Source organism: Ipomoea triloba, chromosome 15, assembly GCF_003576645.1.
Source record: "Ipomoea triloba cultivar NCNSP0323 chromosome 15, ASM357664v1".
In the NCBI taxonomy this organism is placed as follows: domain Eukaryota; kingdom Viridiplantae; phylum Streptophyta; class Magnoliopsida; order Solanales; family Convolvulaceae; genus Ipomoea; species Ipomoea triloba.
Window position 1 is genome coordinate 18964061 of NC_044930.1, and position 27469 is coordinate 18991529.

At 37.0% G+C, this 27469-nt stretch overlaps 2 protein-coding genes across 2 annotated transcripts; both read left to right on the plus strand.

The window, feature by feature from the left end:
- Positions 1-18821: 18821 nt before the first annotated feature.
- LOC116005813 lies at positions 18822-21497 on the plus strand (the record flags this gene model as incomplete). The annotated part of the gene is made up of 1 exon (XM_031246051.1): positions 18822-21497. A coding segment is annotated over one exon (2676 nt), but the record flags the coding sequence as incomplete, so codon positions are not given.
- Positions 21498-21522: 25 nt separating this feature from the next.
- LOC116005814 lies at positions 21523-23586 on the plus strand. The gene is made up of 2 exons (XM_031246052.1): positions 21523-22346; positions 22542-23586. Exons 1-2 carry the CDS (start codon positions 21523-21525, stop codon positions 23488-23490), a joined length of 1773 nt encoding a protein of 590 aa, XP_031101912.1. The 3' UTR covers positions 23491-23586.
- The last annotated feature ends 3883 nt before the right edge of the window (positions 23587-27469 follow it).

Consider the following 27469-nt stretch of genomic DNA (forward strand, 5'->3'; position numbering starts at 1 on the left):
TTGTACATGTAACTATTATATTATGTGTCAGCAATTATCAAGTTATTTGTTGACATGTACAAAAATTGTTAACTGTATATACAAAATGTGTTAACTAAAGCTACATAATTTTTGTATCAGAATTCACAATACAATATGAACCATGGTCCATGATATACCAATTGTTTTAATATATGATCAAGTCAAATAAATATGTTTTACAATTCAATGACCTCGGCCCAATTAATACTCATAAATGGGCTCATAAAGAACTTATACCAGGCTTAAAAATTTTGAGCCCATGCTGGTGATGCTGCTAGTTAGTAAAGGCCTAGATAATATATACTCTTTTCGGGCAAATTATTGTGTGGACTATGGTCCACATAGCTGTGTGGACCATGAATATAAGATACATTATTTTTATACTGAAGGTACATTATTTTTGTACTGAAGGTACATTATTTTATAATGTTATAAAATAATGTACTTTCAGTATAAAAATAATGTACCCTAAAATAATGTACCTTAAATATAAAAATAATGTACCTTCAGTATAAAAATAATGTACCTTATATTCATGGTCCACACAGCTATGTGGACCATGGTCCATGCAATAATGATTGCGGTGCTCGGCCCTCCGTAGAGGCAAATTATACTGTGCACCGTGGTGCACATAGCAATGTGCACCACGTACCTAAATGACGTCGTTTTGAGTATTGTAGACTAATCGTCCGTTTTTTTTGGAAATCACGTTTCCCGTTTCGGCCGATCTTTGTATTTATGTTAATATTCTGTGTATTCCAGGCAATCATTATGTGTATTCTAAGCAACCGTTCTGTGTATTATAGGCAACCGTTATGTGTATTCATGTTAGTAACACATGTTGTGATTTCATGTTAGTAACACATGTTGTGATGTGTTTGTGCATTCGAATGTTTAGGATGATGAGTTCTGTGTATTTTGTGTAAATATTATGTGTATTCATGTTATTAACACAAGTTGTGATGTGTTTGTGCATTCGAATGTTAGGAGGATGAGTTCTGTGTATTATGGGCATCAATATTCTGTGTATTATGGGCAAACATTCTGTGTATTCTAGGCAAACCTTCTGTGTATTCTATATAATGATTATGTGTATTATAGATAATGAATTCCCTGGAGTCATTCGCGTCCACTAACATCTGTGTATTTTGTGTCAATATTCTGTGTATTCTGGGCAAACATTCTGTGTATTCTAGGCAAACGTTCTGTGTATTATAGATAATGATTATGTGTATTATAGATAATGAATTCCCTGAGTCATTCGCGTCCGCGTCTACTAACACCGAAACGACGTCATTTTACGTACGTGGTGCACATTGCTATGTGCACCGTGGTGCAGGGTATAACAATTGCTCCGTAGACATGTCAATAAGGGCCCCCTCGGCCCAGCGGTACGGGCCACCCACCCCACCTTAAAAAATATTGGTAAATTTCAATCCCTAAACTAAAGTCACTAAACTATCCAACATTCAGTATATCTACATCTATATACAATATATATATATATATATATATATATATATATATATATATATATATATATATAAAATCTTAATAAGAGCCAATACATACAATCTTAATAAGAGACAATAATTTTAGGGCTATAATGGGAAGAAAAAATATTGGTTTAATTATTTACTTAAACGAATGGTTCATATTATTTTGATTTTAATAATCTTTTATGATTTTCATTATTTACCCTCTCTTATATTATTTTCTTCCCTTAAATAACCTCACATTCCGTTAAGTTTTAACTTTAGTAACGGAATATTCCGTTAACTTTTAACTTACCCATTAATTTCTATAAGTGCGGTCTTAGGTTCGAATCTCATCCTAATTAGAGTTGGTATAATTGTTAAACATATACTAAGAATATGTTAGAGTATATACTAAAAATTATGCATTTCTTTAATTTAGATGTTTACAATGTCTTTATTAAAAAAAATCATTATCAAAAAAATTAAAAACGAGATATAATTTAATTAGTTATATTGTCTTTATTTTCTACAATAAAAATTATTTGTTATCAAAAAAATTAGAAAAAGATATAATTTCATTAGTTATATACTCTTTATTTTCTACAATAAAAATTATTCATTATAAAAAAAATTAAAAAGTGATATAATTTCATTACTTATATTGTCTTTATTTTCTTATATTCACTATATTATTCATTGTTTTCTTTTTTACACTATCTTGTAATTAAATATTCTGTATAATGTTATATAATTATTTACCATGTATTCTATTAATAACATAGAAAAAAATTTTAAAAAATAGTTTGAAATTTTGAGTGACTATTTTGTGGTACAAATGTATGTGGGATCTACTTCCAATTTAGGTCGGGTTAAAGTGGATTTGCATTCTTCGTAGTAAGACAGAAAAATTGATACACTGTACGCTCAAAATAGGTAATAGGTGAATGTGAAATTGATTCTCAAAATGAACCTATTTGTGAGAAATTTTTAGAATCATAATTATAATTAATTTTATAATTAAGCTTAGTTAGTGCTTTTGTAGGACTACCGTGTAGTGCTTATGGTAGCACTAATTATAGTGCCATTTAAGGCACTAATTATAGTGCTTAGGCATAACGTCCAAAATTGAAGCTTTGGAATTCAAATCATCAACTCGGTGTATGGATTCGTGCTTGACGCTTCATGCATCGATTCGGTGTTGCACCGATTCGGTGCTTCATTGTTTCGGTGCGGATCTCAGACTTCTCGGTCACTCGATTATTTTTAAACACGGATCGTTATGTTTGGTACGAATTAGTTGCGTATTAATTTCGTAATTATTGATATTATTTCGATAATTAGTACGACCGTTTCAAACCTGTTATTATTTAATTACTAAATTGAATTTATGTTGTATTAAGTGCCATTATAAAGCTATTAAGTCATTTCCCCTATATAAAAACAAGGTGTTGGGGCAGCTTGTTTTTGTTCGCTTTTGAACCTTTCAAAACTTTTTGTTGTTTTCTCTCCTTTCTCCATCAAATTGAGTTTTGGTTCCTAGAAAAATTTATGCCCTACACTTCCGTAAAACATCGGAGTGCTCAGTGATAAGCCTCCGAGATACCCTTAAATCAAGCTCATATAAGGGTGTTTTATCACGTTTATAGCATCCTTACATGGTGAATTATGCTCATAAATGCTTGAAAATCACTAACCGACGCACAAAAGCTACTTTTAGCCTAAAGGAGGTGAAACAGGAGCCCCGGGAGCAAATAGGAGCAAAAGTTGAGCTTAAAGAGCGAACCAGGCAAGAACAGAGCCCCGGAGGACCCAACAGGATGGCCACACGCGTGTGAGCATGCGTGGAAACAATCCAGTAGCCTCCCACGCACACTCACACACATGGAGACTACACTGCGCGAATTTCGTTTAGGGTTGCCTTTTCGGAGACTATTTAAACCCCTTTGATAGATTTTCAGAGGAGGTTCCCAGAAATTTAGTTTTCCCTTTCTTAGTTTTTCCTTCTGAGAACTTTCTCCATTTTTCTTAGTTTTCCATTTCTTAGATTAGATCAAACTCCATTGTAGAAGACTACAAAACTTGGATTGAAGATCTACTTCACTCTAGGTGATCTCTATTTCATTTCTATTATATTTAGTTATCTTGTTCTTGGATTAAATTAGCTTTTGTCTTGAATTTCATATCATGAGTGGTTAGTTTAATCTAGCGATTTGGATTGTGTGATTGAATGTTGCTAGTGTGATGATCTTATCTCTATATCTTGGATTTATATGCTTATGTTGTTGGATTATCTATTCTTGTCTATGGATTGTTGTGTTGATGAGATCTTGTTTGGATTTGGCCAATCTAGATGAGAGATTGAGCTCTTGACTCTTTCATGTCTTTGCTTAGAGTTAGGATTTGAAGCTTGACACAATCAATATTCCTATGGACTTCTTAAAGAATAGTAGGATAGTGTGTAGCTTATGTGTTTGATAAAATTCCTCTTAGAGCTTTGGATGCTTGTAGGCACTCCTTAGCCAAAGAAACCTTAGTACACAAGGGTAGAAAAGGACTAAGACAACACACTCTTGAATAGCCAACATCCTAGCATTATCTATCTATTACCTTAGTCACACCACAATGCAACATACATGAACATTATCCAATCCCTACCCTTTTACATATGTGCAAAACCCCTTTACTTTACTCTCTTACAATCAAACCAAAATTTATGAACTCCTTTCACTCACAATCCACCCAACACCACACTCGAATCCAATGCATGACCCAATCAAGTAAACTCCCGAACACTTGACACACCTCCACTTCCTTCCTTCGAGACCGACACTCGGGGAGTCACTGACTTTCCATTTTAACATATAAATATCTTTTGACATCTCACCACCACGCAAACCACAATGTCACTTAGCTAGAGTTCTAGTTCGCCGGGCATTGTATTTGTGTGCTCAAAGTCCAAGGTCGTTTTATCCTGGCCTGGGGGATCGATGACACAACGCTTCTAGCACCAACGGGAGGTGGCGAATCGGTTTTAAGGAGAGTGTGGTTACACACAACTCGGACTTCTCCTTTGTTGGGCGTCGGCAAGGGTGGCCTAGTTCAGCCCCTGCTCGATTCGAGACGTGGCGCTGTGGCTTACCATGGAAGGATGTGGTTAAATGGTTAATGTCCACCTACCTATCAACAATTGGTTTTAAGTAGGATATGGCAACTAGATAGCCAAAGAACTCTGTGGTTAAGCGTGCTTGACTTCCGGCAGTCACGGGATGGGTGACCCCCTGGGAAGTAAGCATAGTGCAGCGCTGAGATCCATCAATTGGTATCAGAGCCGAGTCCAGTCCCAAGTGGGATGTGGGCGTAGGTCAGGCGGACCGAGTCAGGCATACTGCATAGCTAGGCTTGGTGATCAAAGGTTGATGCACCGCTAGGCTTGGTGATCAAAGGTTGATGCAGGTGCTGGGAGGGGGATTGTTGGGCGTCGACAAGGTTGGCCGAGTTCAGCCCCTGGTTGATTTGAGACGGGGGATTGTTGGGCGTCGACAAGGTTGGCCGAGTTCAGCCCCTGGTTGATTTGAGACGTGGCGCTGTGGCTTACCATGGAGGGATGTGGTTAAATGGTTAATGTCCACCTACCTATCATCAATTGGTTTTAAGTAGGATATGGCAACCAGATAGCCAAAGAACTCTGTTGTTAAGCGTGCTTGACTTTCGGCAATCACGGGATGGGTGACCCCCTGGGAATTAAGTCCCTGTACTAGTAGCGGTGGAATTTTTTTTTTTTGAAAATCAAAGGCATAACATTTATTAAATCAAATGTTCGATACAAGAAGGAATAGTAGAAATCCAAGAGGAAAAATCAATTTGCGAACGAGCAGCCCTTGCAACAGCATGGGCAAACTTATTCACTAATCTACAAATAAACTGAAAAGACACTGATTCAAGGTGTCGTTTTAGCTCCTTGCACTCTCTTGTCGCACAACCTGCATATGAGAAGTCAATTGAATCACTATTAAGAAGGTTGCAGTGTGTCTGACAATCCGAAAAAATATGCAACTTGTTATAGCCTCTGTCCTTGACCCAAGAAAGTGCTTCTTTTATGGCGACTGCTTTCGCTAAGTGGACATCGATCAAACACCGAATCAGTCCATTTTTTGCAGCAAGAAAAACTCCATTATTATCAAGCACAACACAACCAAAAAATACTTGGGCAGAATCTGAGAATACCGCAGCATCCACATACATATGGAACACACCTTCTGGCCATGCATCACCATTTTGCAAAGGAACAGTGTTATTAATAGTAATAAGCGTTTGTATCAACACTCCTTCCCAAGCATCCATAAGGCGCTGAACCTCCATCAAAACATTTGTAGTTTGCCATGTTTTATTATTCCAAGTCACCTCATTGCGCCATTTCCATACACTCCAACAAATTGCTATAATTTTAAGCTTCATTCCTAGATCACCAGTAGTGAGACACTGTGCCAACCAATCAGAAAAAGCAACATCCTCCCCTGGAAGTGTAACACCCCGGACCTACCTTCCCGTACATTCGAGGCATTACCGCCACACCTAGAGAGAGAGTTCTATCATTCCGCGATAAACCTCACTCTAGGTGCACAGGCTAAAGGAAACTCTTCTAACCACAACAGCCACCCAACAGATACTTACGCACTTTTATACATATCATCTGAAAAACTTAATTAAGCAAAATATACATTCTTGCACTCATATATATATATATATTCATGAGTTTGCCCCCCGGGCCAAAATACAGTTTTAGATTCAACTACGACCCAACTAGTTATGCTTAGCCATCACTAAGGCTACAAAAAGTATGTACACAAAAACTCCCAAGGACTCGACATCTAGTCCATCATGCGGTACACGGGGCCGGTGAACTCTCCCCAAACCAGGTGCCACTCCCCCTCATACCAGGTGATATGGTCCAAAAACCGAGAGGTGGTTATGACCATCGACCATTCCTTCCAAACGTCCCGAGGGCTAGGGTCCCAAGGGTAGGGGTAGTGCACTATGAACTCAAGGGGATCGCTACCATCTAAAGGCTCTATGGGGTAAAAGACATAAGAAGCCTGGACCTCATCCATAACAGGGCAAGAAACAAAAGGGGCCGACCGAGCCACGGGAGTATCTGGGCTGACGGGAGCTACAGGAGCATAACCAGGTGCGTATGGGTCTTCATCCTCCATCATCTGTATGTACACGTCGTAGTCCATGCCTTCACAAACATACTTCGGTGAACTTTCGGAGTTCACCGAGCTACAGGAACTGACACTAGACTGCATCTGTTAGGAACACAGTGAAGTGTAGTTAGCACGACGGCTAAGTAAGGATATCCATGGGTCATTCAAAACTAAATAAAGGTTTTGTAAAAATTGTTACATAGAAAACCCTATACCTTATTCATTTGCGAAGATTCTACCTGCAACAGTTATAAATAGCAACTTGCATACACTATGAGCAAAATTCAATAACGTCTCATATCATTTTCCCTCTTGACAAGGTCATTTGGTAATCATTTACATACCCAATAATATATTGTTAAACAATTAAGCACACTAGTAAGTAGTAGAAAACATAAATCACACATCTTGCTTGTAATCACCTTAGTAGAAAAACCTTTCCCTCATGATGAAATTCTCATCACTTTTCACTCTTCAAAGAGAGAGATCACCCACAACCTTTGGGTACTTAAATACTTGTCACATCTTTCTTTCCCGTAGCTACGGCGTAACTACATTCACATTTCAAAATTCCACTTAGTCCTAGATAGAAAGGGTGAGGCCTTTGGAGTCCTTTCTCCACTTTTGACCACTTGGATCGTTGAACTCGGGTTCAGTGGTCATTGCCCGGTCTAATACTGATCCCCTAGACTTATAGGAGCGTTGGAATGATTTCTAGCTAGCCTCACTAGGTTCATAAGAACGACACCTACCCGAACATAGAGTGACTATACTTAAGTGTGCACACTCTCGTAGGAATACCTTTTCCTTCCGGGTGATATAGTACTCGGCGAATAGACTTCGCCCACAGTATGATTGATCATACACATAATTACCATGCGGAATAGGCACTTTAAGCTCATCTTTATTCCGTGGTTAACAAGATCCTTCACCACTTTACTAGAACTAAGGTTTGAAAACATTTTTCTACTCTTTTCCTTTTCTTGCATTGAAAATATTTTGGACACACTTGGGTCAATTCCAATACTCGGAAATTAATTCTCCTTTTAACCCAATTCAAAAATTCTCCTTTTCTTTTGCAAAACACTTGGATAATTCACTAACAACCTTTCACAATGGTAATTCAAGTGTAACAATTCTACACTTTCCACCCACATTTTAACTCATATTTGACACATACATCTCAATGCATATCACTATACACTTCCCAACCTCAACATAGGCATAACACATAAATATATTTATTCTTTACAAGCATAATACTTCTTACTATTTATAAGTTCACCATATGTAACACTACTACATAACACATATGCCTAACTACATAGTATTACTCTTCTTACTAACAACATATATAATTATGGTTTATACATACCATATACTATACACAAAATGTGACATTTTACCATGTATATATACATAATACAACATTTTATTAATACATACATACCCATATATGTACATATATATACGGTTAAAACACACACATACATATATATATATATATATATATATATATATATATATATATATATATATATATATATATATATATATATATATATATATATATACACATACGGTTTTCATATATATACATAATACACACATATATATATATATATATACTATACTACACGTACATACACACAAATATGTACACAATACGTATAAATATATATATATATTACACTACACGTACATACATTACATACATATTATAATATACATAGTATGCTTAAGTATCTAGGCACATTAACAACCACCTCATACCAACACAACATTTTGTACATATGCCTTATGAAAAATACAATTATATATATATACATACATCATGTACACAAAAATTCTAACTAGAACTCATCATATTTCAACCAAGCTATCAATTATCTAGTTTCAAACAACCTCAACCAATTAAAGGGATTCCTTACCTCAACCGGGTTTCTAATTTCGTAGAAGATCCTTGTAGTTGATTTTCCCCAATTTCACCTTAAAACCCTAGAATTCCATCAACAACATAACACATGATTTTAAGAAATCTTAACTTAGATTCATGTTCTAGGATGAAAAATAAAGCTATCTACCGAATAAAATTGGAGTTTTACCGAATATTTTGAGACTTGTGTAGAAATCTTGGCTATGGAGTGCTGAAGCTTTGAAGAAGAAGATGAAAACCTCACTCTACTCTCCTTCTCTCTATTTCGGCCAACACAAGGGAAATGGAAAAAAAAAATTGGCTTTATGATCATAACCCACTTGGTTGACTAGTCCACCCTTATGGATAAGATCTAACATAAAATAGAATAAAATAATCTAAAATATCTTAGCTTAGACTGATTGGGATTAAATCAGATGAATTCTCGGTAGAAACTAATTTAATTCAAATATTTTTCGAACCCTAAACTTATCGGAATAGACGAGGGGTTACAGGAAGAACACAACCCGAAACAGTGCTCCACAAAGGAATAACATGCATGCATTTACAAAACAAGTGATTTGGGGTTTCTGGTTCCTGACTACACAAAGGGCAAACTACATCAATATCAATTTGGCGATTGTAAATAGCAGACCTTGTGGGAAGCACACCATGCATACACCGCCACACAAAGTTGAGAAATTGAGGAGGAATACGTAACCGCCAAATATCTCGCCAGACCACCTGAACCGCCTGCCCTTGTTCATTAAGCCCAAAAAGAATACGATAGCCATGCTTGACAGAATAAGACCCCCTAATATCACCTCTCCAACACTATCTATCTTCAAAATTAATGGCAACAGGAATTTTTAATATAAGCCCAACATCCCGAGGAATAAACAGATTATTTAGAAGGTTAATGTTCCAGTCATGCGTATCAACATCAATTAACTGAGATACCTTCATGTTAGGATCGTGATTCTGAACAGGGGATTGAACCAGAGGTGCAGCTGCATCAGGTAACCACGGTTGCTTCCATACACTTGTAGTGCGACCGTTACCAATTCTACGAAAACAACCCTGGCGAAGAACCTCCTGATCGGCTAAAATAGACCTCCAACAGTAACTCGGGTTAGCACCAATGGTTGCATCCAAAAACTCTCCCCTAGGGAAATAACGCGCCTTATACGACCGAGCAGCCAAAGAGCCAGGATTAGTTAATAGCCTCCAGCCCTGCTTAACCAATAAGGCTATATTGAATTTACTCAAGCTTTTAAAGCCCATCCCGCCCATCACCTTTGGAGTACACACCCTATTCCATGCCATCCACTTAATTCCGCCACCACCGTTACCACTTGTCTCCCACCAAAACTTGTTCATCATCCGCTCCAAGCGTTCACAAAAGCTCACCGGTAAGAAGTAAATGCTCATAGAATATGTTGGGAGAGCTTGAGCCACACTTTTTAAGAGGATTTCCTTTCCAGCTCTTGATAGTATTTTCTTATTCCAACCACACAGACGGTGTTTCATTTTAGCCTCAATGTAGGAGAATACTTCCTTTTTGTTACGACCAACACTCATAGGGAGCCCCAAAAATTTACCAATATTATCCACTTGAACCACATTGAATACCGTAGCAACTTCATTCTTCATAGTGTCATTTGTGTTTCGGCTAAATAAAATGCAAGACTTCCCATAATTAACGCACTGACCAAACATGCGTTCATAACAAAGGAGGCAGTTTTTAATTTGTTCAGCTTCATTCACCTCCGCTTTAAAGAACAATAGGGAGTCATCCGCGAAGAACAAATGAGAGACTCCAAGCGCACCTCGTGCAACAACACACGGCGACACTACTCCTCTACTAGCCGCCCTTGATATTAAATGAGAAAGGCCTTCCGCACACAAAATAAATAGGTATGGAGAAAGAGGAACTCCTTGTCTCAACCCACATGTTGGAACGATAAAATCCATCAGCCCACCATTAACATCAACCTTATATCGGACAGTTTGTACACACTGGAGAGTAAGGTCAATCCAACGCCTGTGAAAGCCCATTCGAGTCATAATATTTTCCAAGAAAAACCACTCCATTTTATCGTAGGCTTTCGAAATATCCAACTTGAGTGCACACCACCCATCCCTACCCTCTTGATGTGATGTTTGTATGGGGTGAGTGTGAAAGTGAAGGTGATAAAACGAAGACTCAAGACTCCCCGAGTGTCGTGCCTCTCAAGGATGGCGAATGGGAACCGAATTTAGTGTGTTGGCATCTAAGAGGTTGAAGGAAAAGAGTTGCGGGACTTGCTAAGGGTCAGATTCATTTGTAGGAGAGGGAAAGGTTGATAGTGGTATAGTGAAATAAATAAAAAGGAAAGTAAAGTGGAGATTGGGCTTTAGGCTTCTCTATGTGGTCTATCTTTGGATGGTTTTGCGAGTGCGAGATGTGGAATAGACGAGGGAGTTCGTGGCACTTTACCAAGTGGCGTCACACTTTGGACTCCCACATCCTCATTCGGTTGGGGCATTTCATCGAACACTTTGTCTACCACTCCTCTCGGATCTTGTCCTTTCGGACTAAGAGCGGAGATGTGGGTGAGTTAGACTCGTGAGTGGCCGCTATCGCGCACACACTCACTTCCTTTTGGTTTGCTACCTAATGTGGCCACAAAAGGCACAAAGCTTGAAGAACATCATCCACACAAGTTCATCATCCAACAACAAAGCAACTCACAATTCAAAGCAATAATATTAAACATCCACATAGATCTACCTTGGGGCCACCAATCCCCTATCTAATCTACTCTAGCATATTAAAGAAACAAGAAGAAGAAAGGAAATCTCAAAGAAACAAGTATTGAATTAGAAATTGGAGAGAATAGTTACCACCCTTAGAAAGGGGATCTTTACAATCTTGATCTTAAAATCCCTATCTTCAATCTTGCCCTTAGATCTAATCTAAACTATGAGAGAAAGGAATTTTCCCCCAAGAGGGGAGAAAACCCTCTAGATCTATTCTACCCTATTCTATGAATTTTCTGCTCTCTTTTTCTAGTTTAGGGCAACAGGGATTTATATGGGTGACAAAAGGGAACAAATTTCCCAAAATGGCCCTTGGCCCGACCACGCATGCTTACACACGTGGTGGTGGGCGTGGGAGGTCTCTGGAAAGTTTCCACGCCGAGCAACACGCGTGTGAGGCTGCGTGGGACGATACTGCATTGCGGTTTGTTTGTCTTTTGCTCCTTTTTAGCCTCAAATCCCTCTCCAACCTGTAAAATACCTAAAAAATCCTCCTAGAAATGATGTTAGAAGATTTTGATCACATCTGAGCTAAAATGCATGCAATTGTTATAATCGGATGTGAAAATGATGCACTTTTAATCTAATTGAGACCCTCTTTAAATGGTATTCTTGGTGCTTATCACCTCTCGTTTGCGATGCAAGTAATGAATAATCTCAGAAGCCACAAGAACATTGTCTGTGATTAGTCGACCAGGAATAAAGGCACTCTGAGGCACAGATATAACTTTGTCAAGGATGGTTTTCAATCTATTGGCTAGCATTTTAGAAAGGATCTTATACGTTACATTATAGAGTGCTATGGGCTGAAGATCCCCCATCACAATGGGATTTGGTTTTTTTGGAACAAGAGTTATGTACGCATCATTCATACCTTCTGGGAAATGCCCACTATTCGCACAGTCAATCACAAACGCCGCCACATCCGAGCCAATTTCGTTCCAAAAGTGCTGATAAAAGGCCGGACTAAAACCATCAGGGCCCGGGGACTTATCAGGAGACATAGAAAATAATGCCTCCTTCACCTCATTAGTCGTAAATGGCCTTAGCAACTGCTCATTATTCTCCACCGTGATCCTTGGCTCCAAGTCATCTAGCTCCCCATTGAAATAGGCTTCTTTTGTGGTAAAAATATTCTGATAGTATTGCATGGCCAAAACCAACAAACCATCCCCTTCCACCCATTGATTAGCCTCATCTTTTAACTTTAGAATTTTGTTCTTTCTTTTCCGGGCCGAAGCATAGAGATGGAAAAATTTAGTGTTTCTATCCCCCTGCAACAACCAGTGTTGTTTAACTCTTTGACGCCAGAAGATGTGTTGTTGGTCATAAAGATCCCTCAACCGTCCATCATAATCACGAAATAGGGCCAAACTTGACGCATCGCGTTTGTCTCGCAAAATATTAAGTGATTTATGAATAGTCGTAATCTCTTTCTCCACCTGTTGAGCAAAATTTCCTTCCCAACCTTTGAGTGCCATACCACAATGTTCTAACCGGCAAGGGAGAGGGACACCTTCTATTGCATTCCAGGAATTCAAAACAATATATTTGCAACCCATTTCCTTCAACCAAACATTTTCAAATAAAAAGCGTCGTCTTTGTCGAACATTTCGGGGACCCTGTAATTCAACGTAGATAGCAAAATGGTCTGAAGTAATAACATCATAATTATATATTGTTGCCTGAGGGAACGATGCATACCATTCAGCCACTGCCACTGCTCGATCCAAACGTTCCTCCACCCAGTGTTCAGTTCCCTTTCCACGTTCCCACGTGAACCGTCGGCCTCTCATGCCTAAATCAAATATGTTACAATCTTCAAGTGCAAGATTAAAACCCTCTATTAATGCCAGAGGATGGGAATGAATACCTCGTTTTTCAGTAGGAGATGCAAGGTCATTGAAGTCTCCTGCAACCAACCATGGAAGATCAGACTTCGTTTTAAGGGAACGCATCAAGTCCCAAGATTGTTGACGTCGAGTCCTTTCAGGAAAACCATAAAAGCACGTTAATCTCCAGGAGTCACTGCCAAGCAGTCTCACCTGAATATCAATGTGATTTTTCGAAAAGCTTAGCAAATTAGCAACACCTCTATCCCGCCACAGTAACACCAAACCTCCACCAACACCACCCCCATCTACATAAAAAAGACCTTCAAAATTTAATTTAACTCGCAATTGTTCTGCATGTTCACAACGAACCTTTGGCTCCATCAAAAAAACAAACATTGGCTTGACCTTTCATTCTAAGGTCATAATTTCACGAACTGTGCGTGGGTCGCCAAGTCCACGACAGTTACAGCATAGGGTACTCATTAGGGTAGGTGGGACTGGAGGTACCAGTTCCCGCCAACAACAAGTTTTTTGACTTCAAAAGCTCAATGTCCATAGGCTCGTTTATCTCATCACAACAGTCACCATCCGATTCAGAACGGTGCCGTTTTTGTTCCAATATAGTAGTACCTTTCTCAGCCACTCCCATGCACGTGAGAGAATTGGCATTGATTCCAGAATCCACACCTTCCTTATTAAACATAGGTTGACCATGCATGACTTCAGTACTACGAATGGTAAGACAATCATTCATAGTAATTATCAGATTTTTTCCTTTCTCACCACAGTCACTAATTCTTCTCGGCGCAACCCAACTCCTCCGTTCCGACGTAACTTCCGATGCAATACACTTCTGGGCAGCAGATGGAGGCATTCTCCGACCACCAGCACGCAATTCAAGACCAAAAGATTTAGCAGTATTCACATCCCAACCTTGGACCCGTTTGTGACAGAATCTTTCTCCATGCCCCATAACACCACAAATGAAACAGAATGTAGGTAGACGCTCAAACTTAAAATCAACTTTAATCCACTCACCATTATCCCGCTTCAACTTCATGCCTTTCTTAAGCAATTTTAGAACATCCATCTCAACTCGAACCCGGAAGAACGTTCGCATCGTTCCATCAAAGTTACGTTCATCCATTTTAGATACCTTTCCTACAAAGCCACCAATCGCTTGTAATACAGATTCAGATCGGAGACCAACCGGGAGACCATGCACTTCGATCCAAAACTCTGCACTGTCTAGAGAGACAGCCTCAGGATCCATATCATTAGGTATACGTTTAAGTATCAGCAAACTTTGATCGTAGGTCCAGGGACCATCCTCAATGATTCTGGAGATATCATTTTCATGGTAAAATCTGAAGAGAAACCGGCGTGGTTGTAACTCTTTGATATTCATGCCAAGCGATGGTCGCCAAACTTTCGCCATCGTATCCCTGAAAAACACAAACTTTACAGGTTTTTCCGTTAACAAACGCCCTACCGCATAGAACTCTTCCTCCCTTCAAGAGTAGGGATGTGGATGTTTCCGATCTGATGAGAACCATCCTCATCTTCCAAATCCGCAAGAGTAAGAGTAGCCATTGACGTCACAGTATTATTAGGATCCATAGCAAAAAACAAAAGGGAAGCAATAACAGGAAAACCAACTCACAAAGGAGAAAAGGAAGAAAACTCGCGAAAGAGAGCGAGAGATAAAAGTATTGGAGTAAAATTTTGAATCTTTGGGTCGATTATTTAGTTAAGTTTGAAAGGATGTTTTTGTATGGTAAGTTGTAATAGGAGTTATCAAATATAAAAATAATTCGGTGGAAGACCGTTTTTGTGTTTTACGTGATAGTAAAAATATAAATAAGAAAATAGTTAAATAGATGAAAAATTGAAAACTAGACAGTAGCGGTGGAATTAATCTTTCGTAGATTAAATTCCTTGTACTAGTTTCGTACTAGGTGTTAGTGAGATTATTTTGTCAAAATAAATCCTTAATTTTTGTTATATGTATAATTCGTATATATGCATGGTTGCTTTTAGAAGTTTATATTTCGTATGTATATATATATATATATATATATATGTATATATATATATATTTGTTATTTGATTTTGTATCAAATTAGTGGAATTGATTTTTGTAATTAATTTCAATTTTTCCGGGACGAAAATATATTTATATATTGTATATATTGGTTTATTCACCAATTTTCCCAACACCTCCCACAATAAAAAGATACTTATAACCAACTAAGCTACCACAACATATATTACTACTAAAACATTTACTATGCATATGCGTGTGTATTAAATATATTTAAATATAGACGGGCTAAGCTTGCGGGCCAAACAACGAACCTCTAAAACCAAAACCTACTCCTTATATCTTTCTTCTCGTTTGTTTTGGGCCATTGGCCTGTTCTCTGATGTCAATTCTCTAAGTTTTAGTTAAATTGTGAATCGGGTAAAGCCTATTTTAATGGCTCTAAAGGCATTCCACCACACTTTGATCATGGGCCTATAGCCCAGTATGATATAATCTGTAATGCTTCAACCCATATAGCCCTACCAATATTTTTCTCTCAATTTATTGTAACAAAAATTATACGATATCAATCAACTTGTGTCATATTGGCAATAGTACCACTAGGGTTGTTAACGAACTGAACATAAACGAACGGAGGTTGTTCATGTTCGTTTGTTAAGAATTTTAGAGTGTTCGTATTCGCTTGTTAAGGTTTTTTAAAATCCTGTTCGTGATCGTTTGTTAAGCGTTCATCAGTGTTTGTTAACGTTCACGAACATGTTTGTGTACATTCATGAACACTTAATAACTAAGCACCTGCACATGTTCATGATCACAATTCGTTCTTGTGAACAAGACATAATCTACGTTCACGAACAATAACCAAACAAACAACACAACTACAAACTAATACCGTAGTACAAATAAAGTAAACACACACACACATAATTTGTTTATTCACATTACAAACCAAAGCAGAGAGAGAGGGGGGGGGGGGGGGTACGGTAGTGGTGGGCTTAATGACCTTATAATCCATGTATTTGTAAACATGTTCGTGCACATTACTAAACGAACACAAGACAATCTTGTTCACGATCTCTTAGCAAACGAGTTTACCACTGTTCAGACTCTGTTTGTTTATTAATCGAGCTCTAAATTTTGTTTGTTACTGTTCGTTTACCTTAATAAACGAACGCTTACCGAACAGTCGAACACTAATACGAACAATTTGGCAAAAGCTCTGTGATACGATTGCTCCGCAAACGTATTGATCGTTCTTTTCGAGTAAGAACAAACTCCTAGAAACTAAAATATTCAAGAACAATGTATTTCATTCATGTCCAACACTTATTATTACAAAGCTTTATATAAGGTGTAAAATAACTACTAAGCTTAAAAGTGGGATCAAAACTACACTAGTAGATGCGCATAATCAGCAAGGTAACCTGGCAACTTATGCGTTCTCCTTAGCCTGTCTCTACCAAGTCCATGTTCTGCATGTATGACACTTGTATCACTTTCCTCTGTACGCATGATGGAAGTATTACTCCCTTTGGTATGTGACACTGGTGTATCAATACCCCCACTTGAAGAAGACAACTTGTGCTCAAGGTGAAAACCAGGAAGGAGATCAGAAAGCACGTCCATAGGCACCCAAATAGCCTCCTCAGGCGGCAAATCCGCCTAGTGAACTAGAACTTGATCTTTGATAAGCACTATTTTTATATTGAATTTAAATTAGTTTTTATAATAAATTAGTTTTATTTATTTTACATTATATTTATTTTAAGCTTTATTTTATGTTTTACACTAATATAATAATTATATTAATAATTAAGCTTAATAATTATTTTTGGACTTATTATTTCAAGGTGAAACTATAGTGGACTAATCTTTTTCCTTTTATATTAAATTGTTTAATTGTTTAATTGTTTAATTTAACATAACCTAATTAATTTAGTTGTTTCAGTAGCCGCCAATTCAAGCTTAATTAGTATATTATTATTATTTTAGTTTTATTTTCTTTTGGTCTTGTAGTACGTAGACTGCTGCAACCGAAAACAATTCACTTGCGACAATTGTGTCCATGAATTACTGCGAGGGAAATTCAATCAACCGCAAATTGCTGCAACGTGTGATACGGAATGCTGCTGCGATGAATGTTGTCCACTAACGATGATTCAGGCACCGTGAATTGTTGCCAACCGAGAGATTTCATCCGCTAATTCCTACCATGAATGGCAAAAATTAAGCCTAAATTAGTATAAATAGGTGTGATTTAATGTCAGGACAACACCCTCATCATTAGCAAGTAATGTTCTTTTGTCTTTCATTTCTCACGTTAGTAACACATAAATACATATATACATTTTGTTTTTCTCTTTTATGAGATTAATATAAATGTATATTGTAAACACTCGTACGATGTACTGCTGAGTTCTTATTTTTTCAATTCGAGGATTATTGAAGTTTGATTCTACAAGACCAGTAAGCTTTATTTAGCCTAAATTATTCTTTGCACTTTATTATCTATATATCTTCTGTTATATTCATATATATGATTTATTGCTTGATTAATTGTTGCAATAGGGCCCATTGTTCAATTGTCAAGTTATTAAATTGCTAGTCAGAACCTTGAATCCGTAATTGTTTAAGTGTTTTTATGTTAGTAGCAAATAGCACAATTTGATTATAACTGATTTTCGTTTTGTGTTATGGAGATATATAGTCTAGCTTAAATGAACCGAGCTTGTGAGTTTGTTGGCTAGGATTGGTAGTCTTTCTAATTCGATAATGCTGTTAGTAAATTAAATCCTAAGAGCTTGTTTAGGGTTGTTTATTAGCTAGGGAAGTAATTAAAGAGCTTGTTTTAATTACCGACGAAGTAAGGAAAGACAGGTTGTTAGAGCTTGTTAATAACCATAACCAATCTAGTAAAGAGTAAAGTTAATTTGGCTTGCATATCAATATCTGTCTTGTTAGAATTAAATTGATATTATTCCTTGGGTTGGATACTATTTGCCATTGACATTTATTTGATAATTAATTGCTATTTGATATTATTTTCCATTTTATTGTTGCTATTTAAGTTTCGATTCTCATTTCATTATTTATTAAATCTATTGCTAAAGATAAGTCTAACCAGTCTCTGTGGATACGACCTTACTCGTCGCTATTACAATTCATAAGAGTAAGTATTTATTATTTGTTGGTTTCGACACCCATCAAATTTCTGGCGCCGTTGCCGGGGATTGGTGTCAATTTAGATTTATTTTTATGCCACGTTCTTCTCGTACGGGTCAATTGCAATACGATCCTGAGATTGAGAAGACTGCTAAGAAGTTAAGAAAGGAGACTAGATTACGTAAAAGTAGAGTACTTTCATCAACATCTGTTCAATCAACTACCACAACTGAATCAATTGCATCTTGTTGCGATTCTGAAAAAGAGCAAACAATGGCCGAACAACAAGTAGTGGCTGAAGAACAAAGAACTTTAAGGGAGCTTTCTGCACCAAATCTAAATCAATAACCCCTCTGTATTCAACATCCTGCCTTAGAGGTTGGTTTTGAATTAAGGTCGGGTTTGATTCAACTACTCCCAACATTTCGTGGTCTTGAAAATGAAGATCCGCATAAGCACCTAAAGGAGTTCCACGTGGTGTATTCGAGCTTCAAACCGCAAAGAGTGACGGAAGATCAAATCAAACTACGTGCTTTCCCATTCTCATTAGCCGATAGAGCAAAGGATTGGTTATTTTACCTTCCTTCAGGCTCAATAAACACATGGGATGAAATGGTAAGATTATTTCTTGAAAAGTTTTTCCCAGCATCACGAGCTGCCAGCATTAGAAGGGAAATATGTGGCATCAAACAAAGAGACACTGAGACTCTCCACGAGTACTGGGAACGTTTCAAGCAATTGTGTGCAAGTTGCCCTCAACATGGAGTTTCTGAACAGCTCCTCATTCAATACTTTTATGAGGGATTGCTTCCCATGGAAAGAAAGATGATGGATGCAGCTAGTGGAGGCGCTATAGTGAACAAAACTCCTCGTGAAGCTAGAGATTTGATATCCATAATGGCTGCCAATTCACAACAATTTGGATGTAGACAGGACACCCCTTCTAGAAGGGTGAATGAGGTAAACATTTCTTCTCTTGAGAATAAAGTATCTCACTTAACTACTCTTGTTCAACAGTTAGCTCTAGGAGGTACGCATCAGGTAAAAGCTTGTGGGATATGTGCTGCTACTGGACACCAAACTGACATGTGTCCGACACTTCAATATGATTCTTGTGAGCAAGCTAACGCAATTGGAGGGTTTCCAGGCCAACCACAACGAAATTATGATCCCTATTCAAATACATACAATCTAGGATGGAGGGATCATCCAAATTTCAGCTACAAGCCACGTCCACAATTTCCACAGTTTCAGCCTAGACAACCCATTCAACAACAACCTACATCTTCACAACAACCATCTTCTAATTCAAGTATGTCATTGGAGGATATTGTTAAGTCACTTGCCGCTAACACACAACAATTTCAACAGCAAACACAACAATTTCAGCAAGAAACAAGAACAAGTATTCAACACTTAGAAAGTCAGATGAGCCAGCTAGCATCTACCGTGAGTAGATTGGAATCTCAAGGTAAGTTACCCTCACAAACTATTGTAAACCCGAAGCAAAATGCAAGTGCAGTTACCTTGAGAAGTGGAAAAGAGTTGCCAGAACCTACTCAAGTGAGAAGCAAACACAACCGAGATGAAGAAAATGAAAAAGAATTCCATCCACCCCAAAATGATCAAAAGCTTGTCAAAGAAAGTCCAGAGACTTTGGTAATTCCTCCTCCTTTTCCTAGTAGATTGGCAAAATCAAAAAAGGTGGAAGAACAAAAAGAAATTCTGGAGACATTTCGAAAGGTTGAGGTAAATATTCCTTTACTAGATGCTATTAAACAAATTCCTCGATATGCTAAGTTTCTCAAAGAGTTATGCACAAACAAAAGAAAATTAAAAGGCAATGAAATGGTGAGCATGGGAGAAAATATTTCTGCCGTTTTACAAAAAAAGTTGCCTCCTAAATGCAAAGATCCAGGTATGTTCACTATCCCTTGCAAAATTGGAAATGTTAACGTTGAAAAAGCAATGTTAGATCTAGGAGCTTCAATTAATGTGATGCCTTTATCTATTTACTCATCTTTAAATGTTGGTTCCTTAAAAGAAACTGGTGTAATTGTTCAACTTGCTGATAGATCTAATGTTTATCCTGTCGGGGTTCTAGAGGATGTTTTAGTACAAGTTGATGGATTGATTTTTCCAGCTGATTTTTATGTGTTAGACATGGAAAAAGACAATTCTCCAAATTCTTCATTGATCTTATTAGGAAGGCCATTTTTGAAAACATCTAAAACTAAAATTGATGTGCATGGTGGTACGCTCACAATGGAATTTGATGGTGCACTCATAAAGTTTAACATTTATAATGCCATGAAATATCCTGATGATGTGTCATATGTTTCTCTAATAGATGCTGTCGACCCTCTCGTGCAGAAAATTTCTTATTTGACTGATAATGATGCCTTAGAGGTGGCACTAAACATGAATTTTACCCCAGATGGATTAAAGAAAATCATGAATCAGTTTTCTTTGAATTTTGAGTTGCAGGATATTGTTCATGAGTTGGAATCACTAAAGCCAATTCAATATAACGTTCATTATATTGAATTGCCTACATCTAGCACAAAACTCCTGCCTTCTGTTATACAGGCTCCAAAGATAGAACTGAAACCATTGCCAGATCATCTAAAGTATGCATTCTTAGGGGATGGAGAGACTCTTCCCGTGCTAATTTCCAACAAATTGTCTACATTGGAAGAAGAAAAGTTGGTCCGAGTGCTTAGAGAATATAAGGAAGCTATAGGTTGGACTATAGCTGACATTAAGGGATTGAGCCCTTCTACTTGTATGCACCGGATATTGTTGGAAGATGATTGTAAACCTTCTAAACAACCCCAGCGCCGATTGAACCCACCCATGATGGAAGTGGTTAAGAAAGAGATCCTGAAACTCCTTGATGCAGGTATAATCTATCCAATTTCGGATAGCAAATGGGTAAGTCCTGTGCACGTTGTCCTAAAGAAAACAGGTATAACAGTGATAGAAAATGATGATGGAGAGTTGGTACCCACTCGTATTCAAAATGGGTGGTGAATGTGTGTAGATTACAGGAAATTAAATGCAATCTTTGCCTTACCCTACTAGTGTACGGGAGGTTCGTTCTTTTCTTGGTCATGCAGGTTTCTACAGGAGATTTATAAAGGATTTCTCAAAGATTAGCAATCCATTGTGCCGATTGTTGCAAAAAGATGTGACATTTGAATTCGATGATGTATGCAAAAATTCATTTGATGCATTAAAAGATATGTTGACATCCGCACCAATAATTCAGTCACCAAATTGGGATCTTCCATTCGAACTTATGTGTGATGCCAGCAATTATGCAGTTGGTGCTGTACTTGGGCAAAAAGTTGGAAGAGTTTCACACGTTATCTATTATGCTTCAAGAACACTTGATATTGCACAAAGCAATTATACCACAACAGAAAAAGAACTTTTAGCTATTGTCTTCGCTTTAGAAAAATTTCGTTCGTATTTACTTGGTACTAAAGTGATTGTTTATTCTGACCATGTAGCTCTAAAGTACTTGCTTTCAAAGAAAGAAGCAAAGCCCAGACTTATTCGATGGATGCTCTTATTACAAGAGTTTAACTTGGAGATACGAGATAAAAAGGGTGCAGAAAATTTAGTTGCTGATCACCTTAGCAGGCTGATCACAAGTGAAAAACCTTCGCCATTACAAGATGATTTTCCTGATGAACATCTTTTTTCTGTCCAAAAGACAATTCCCTGGTATGCTGATATTGTGAATTACTTAGTTACCAGAACATTACCCGCTGATTTATCTAAATCTCAAAAAGATAAAATAAAGAGTGATGCTAAATACTACGTTTGGGATGACCCTTATTTGTGGAAGCATTGTTCTGATCAAATAATCCGCAGGTGTGTATCTCAAGAAGAAATTCCTTCCATTTTGAATTTTTGTCATTCATATGCATGTGGAGGACATTTTGGTCCAAAAAGAACAGCTCGTAAAGTGTTGGAATGTGGTTTATTTTGGCCATCTCTATTCCATGATTGCTATATGTTTTGCAAAACATGTGAATAGTGTCAAAAAACTGGAAATTTGGGTTATAGGGATCAAATGCCACTTACCCCTATTCTTGTTTGTGAAATATTTGATGTTTGGGGTATTGATTTTATGGGACCTTTTCCTTCTTCTTACCATAATGTCTACATTATTCTTGCTGTCGATTATGTGTCAAAGTGGGTCGAAGCCAAGGCTACCCGGACTGACTCTGCTAAAGTTGTTGTTGAGTTTGTTAAATCTAATATTTTTGCCAGGTTTGGGATGCCAAGATCAATAATAAGCGACCGTGGAACTCATTTTTGGAATAGAATGGTGGAAGAATTGATGAAAAAGTATGATGTTACTCACCGTATTTCTACAGGTTACCATCCACAATGCAATGGACAAGCCGAAATCTCAAACAAGGAAATCAAGTCCATACTTGAAAAGACTGTTAACCCAAACAGGAAAGATTGGAGTACACGACTTGATGATGCTTTATGGGCTTATCGAACAGCCTACAAAACTCCAATAGGTATGTTTCCTTATCGTTTAGTATTTGGTAAACCGTGCCACCTTCCAGTTGAGTTGGAACACAAGGCGTATTGGGCCGTTAAGCAATGTAACATGAGGATGGATGAAACTGGTTCGTTGAGGAAGTTGCAGCTGCAAGAGCTTGAAGAAATTCGTAATGATGCATACGAAAGCTCTAGAATTTACAAGGAAAAAACAAAAGCATTTCATGATCAAAAGATTTCCAGGAAAATATTTTCTATTGGTCAAAAAGTTTTACTTTATCATTCTAGATTGAAACTATTTCCTGGTAAATTACGCTCTAGATGGGTAGGACCTTTTGTTGTCACTAATGTTTTTCCTCATGGTGTAGTTGAAATACACAGTTTAGAAACTAGAAAAACTTTTAAAGTGAATGGTCATCGTTTAAAGCCATTTTATGAAGGTTTTCAGGCATATAACGTTGAGGAGATTGGTTTGCAGTACCCCGTTTATGAAGATTGAAAGGAGATGATGTCCAGCCAGTGACATGCCACTTATAATCAGGGGAGTTTGTTCCATTCTTTAAATAAATTTGTTTACTTGTCTTAATTTTTTTAATTTTATTCAACAATTGAGGACAATGTTGAGAATAAGTGTGGGGAGGGGATATGATTATTTTCTTATTTTCTTCTCGTCAAAAAAAAAAATCTTTCTTTTTCTACTAATATTTTTCAAAAATTAAAAATAAAAATAATAGTATTTTTACTAAAATTCATAGCATAATTGAATAATTGATCTTGCATATTATGAGTATTTAATTAGTGTTTTGTTTGATATGGTGGTGGCTAAACTAACCAAGCATGAACCTGTGAGATATTTGAGCCTTTGACTGACACTTCAGTCCAATATTTTATTCTTGTGTGAATCTTCCATGAATTTGTATCTCTAGAACTTGCCTTGATTCTCTTTAAAGCTAATTTGATTCATGCATGATCTTAATATGATTAAGGCCATCTTTGATTTTTAGCCTCACTAGCCAAATAAGCCTGTTCATACCCTAATTATTCTCCTTTGTCAGCCACTTTGAGCCTGTTAACCGTATTTTTGTTCTTATTGAACCACACATTATAAGCCCCATACCTGAAATTAATTTCCTTAACCTTGTCCGGAGGACTAGGGGAGCTTTGATTGAGTAAATGCATATGGATTGAGTGCGTGGAAAGAGGTTGGCAAAGAAAGTATCTATATGAGTGAGAATAACAATTGTCATTGGAGTTCTATGAGCTTTTTGGTTGGTATCTTCAAAAGAAAAAAATGAGTTGATGTAGTTGTTTCATTTGAGGTTGTTTCTAAACTAAAGAGGGTGAAATGTATGATGGAAAGTGTCTTTCTTCTTCTACCAAAAAAAAAAAAAAAAGAAGGAAAAAAAACGAAAGTAGTAGTACATAAAAGAGAAAAAGAGAAAATGAAATTATCATTTTTGGTTGTTATTAGTAGTCCTGCAGAATAAGATATGAATAGTTTATGGTCTCATGGGATGTGATAGTTTATTTGGTTGGAGTTGAGCTATCAAAATAACAAGAGTGATTGGGTTCATATGGTCTTTATTTTTGAGTTAGTTCATTCAATCATGCTCCTCTAGTTTTGAAGGCTTTTTGAACTACTTTTCCAAATAATTCCTACCCTTTGCCCTAGGCCCCATTACAACCTGGAAGAAAGTTCTTATGATTTGATCATGCATGTTATCTTGTAGTGAAGAATGAGAAGATATGCAAGCCTATGGTAGAGCATTTCTATAGGAATTGATTTGAGTGAAATTTATACACCCTTCAAACACTTTTGAGTGACGAGTGATATACCCGTGAGGGCTTGGTTATTTAGTTTACTCCATTTTCAAATAAACTGCTAACTAATTATTTATAATGTGCTTGAGACCAATGTTCATGAAGTGTTATGAGTTTTTATATATTTATATTTTCTTAAATAATGTCTTTGCTTGAGGACAAGCAAATGGTTAGTGTGGAGAATTTTGATAAGCACTATTTTTATATTGAATTTAAATTAGTTTTTATAATAAATTAGTTTTATTTATTTTACATTATATTTATTTTAAGCTTTATTTTATATTTTACACTAATATAATAATTATATTAATAATTAAGCTTAATAATTATTTTTGGACTTATTATTTCAAGGTGAAACTATAGTGGACTAATCTTTTTCCTTTTATATTAAATTGTTTAATTGTTTAATTGTTTAATTTAACATAACCTAATTAATTTAGTTGTTTCAGTAGCCGCCAATTCAAGCTTAATTAGTATATTATTATTATTTTAGTTTTATTTTCTTTTGGTCTTGTAGTACGTAGACTGCTGCAACCGAAAACAATTCACTTGCGACAATTGTGTCCATGAATTACTGCGAGGGAAATTCAATCAACCGCAAATTGCTGCAACGTGTGATACGGAATGCTGCTGCGATGAATGCTGTCCACTAACGATGATTCAGGCACCGTGAATTGCTGCCAACCGAGAGATTTCATCCGCTAATTCCTACCATGAATGGCAAAAATTAAGCCTAAATTAGTATAAATAGGTGTGATTTAATGTCAGGACAACACCCTCATCATTAGCAAGTAATGTTCTTTTGTCTTTCATTTCTCACGTTAGTAACACATAAATACATATATACATTTTGTTTTTCTCTTTTATGAGATTAATATAAATGTATATTGTAAACACTCGTACGATGTACTGCTGAGTTCTTATTTTTTCAATTCGAGGATTATTGAAGTTTGATTCTACAAGACCAGTAAGCTTTATTTAGCCTAAATTATTCTTTGCACTTTATTATCTATATATCTTCTGTTATATTCATATATATGATTTATTGCTTGATTAATTGTTGCAATAGGGCCCATTGTTCAATTGTCAAGTTATTAAATTGCTAGTCAGAACCTTGAATCCGTAATTGTTTAAGTGTTTTGATGTTAGTAGCAAATAGCACAATTTGATTATAACTGATTTTCGTTTTGTGTTATGGAGATATATAGTCTAGCTTAAATGAACCGAGCTTGTGAGTTTGTTGGCTAGGATTGGTAGTCTTTCTAATTCGATAATGCTGTTAGTAAATTAAATCCTAAGAGCTTGTTTAGGGTTGTTTATTAGCTAGGGAAGTAATTAAAGAGCTTGTTTTAATTACCGACGAAGTAAGGAAAGACAGGTTGTTAGAGCTTGTTAATAACCATAACCAATCTTGTAAAGAGTAAAGTTAATTTGGCTTGCATATCAATATCTGTCTTGTTAGAATTAAACTGATATTATTCCTTGGGTTGGATACTATTTGCCATTGACATTTATTTGATAATTAATTGCTATTTGATATTATTTTCCATTTTATTGTTGCTATTTAAGTTTCGATTCTCATTTCATTATTTATTAAATCTATTGCTAAAGATAAGTCTAACCAGTCTCTGTGGATACGACCTTACTCGTCGCTATTACAATTCATAAGAGTAAGTATTTATTATTTGTTGGTTTCGACACCCATCAATCTTCAAGTGATCCTCCATGAAGGACAAATCATGAGTCAATTATATTTAACGGTGTTGATGAGACATCCTGAAGGAAATCAATTGGAAGAGGGGAAGGTGACGAATTAGTAACACCACCCTTGTAAGGTTTCAGAAGCGACACATGAAAAACAAGATGAATCTTCGTTGACGGTGGAAGCTGCAAACGATATGCCACGGCTCCAACACGCTCCATAATTTTAAACGGACCGAAGTAGCGAGCGCCTAATTTAGGAAAAGGACTCTTAGCAACTAACAATTGTCGAAATGGTTGTAGTTTAACCCAAACCATATCGCCAATCGTGTATTCCACCTCACGACGCTTACGATTAGCCATTTGAACCATTCGATGCTGGGCATCAGCTATATTCTCTTTGAGTTTCGCCAGAAGTGCATTACGCTCAGTCAAGAGATCCTCTAATGCACTAATATTAGTGGAATTCGGGGCATAATGTGGAATGACCAGAGGAAGTCGACCATACAAAGCCTGAAATGGGCACATCTTGAGGCTATGGTTGTAGTTGCTATTGTAGCAGAACTCTGCCCAACTCATTAACGAAAGCCATGTGGTCGGTCTATCACTCTTAAAAGCACGAAGATATTGTTCAATTCCCCTATTTACCACTTCTGTCTGACCATCTGTTTGCAGGTGGTAGTATTGTGCCGGAGACTTGTACCGCTAAATTCAAACAAAGTCGCCCAAAAAGTACTGACAAAAATTGGATCACGGTCTAATATAATAGAAGTCGGAAATCCATGGTGTTTGACAACAATATCGATGAATAATTGAGCCGCCTTCTTGGCTGTGAAATGGGTTGGTAATACTCCAAAATGAGCATATTTCGTGAGACGGTCGACCACGACCACTACCAGGGTGGTAGGCCAACAATAAAATCCATCGTGAGCTTGCCCCACACTGAGTCCGAAATT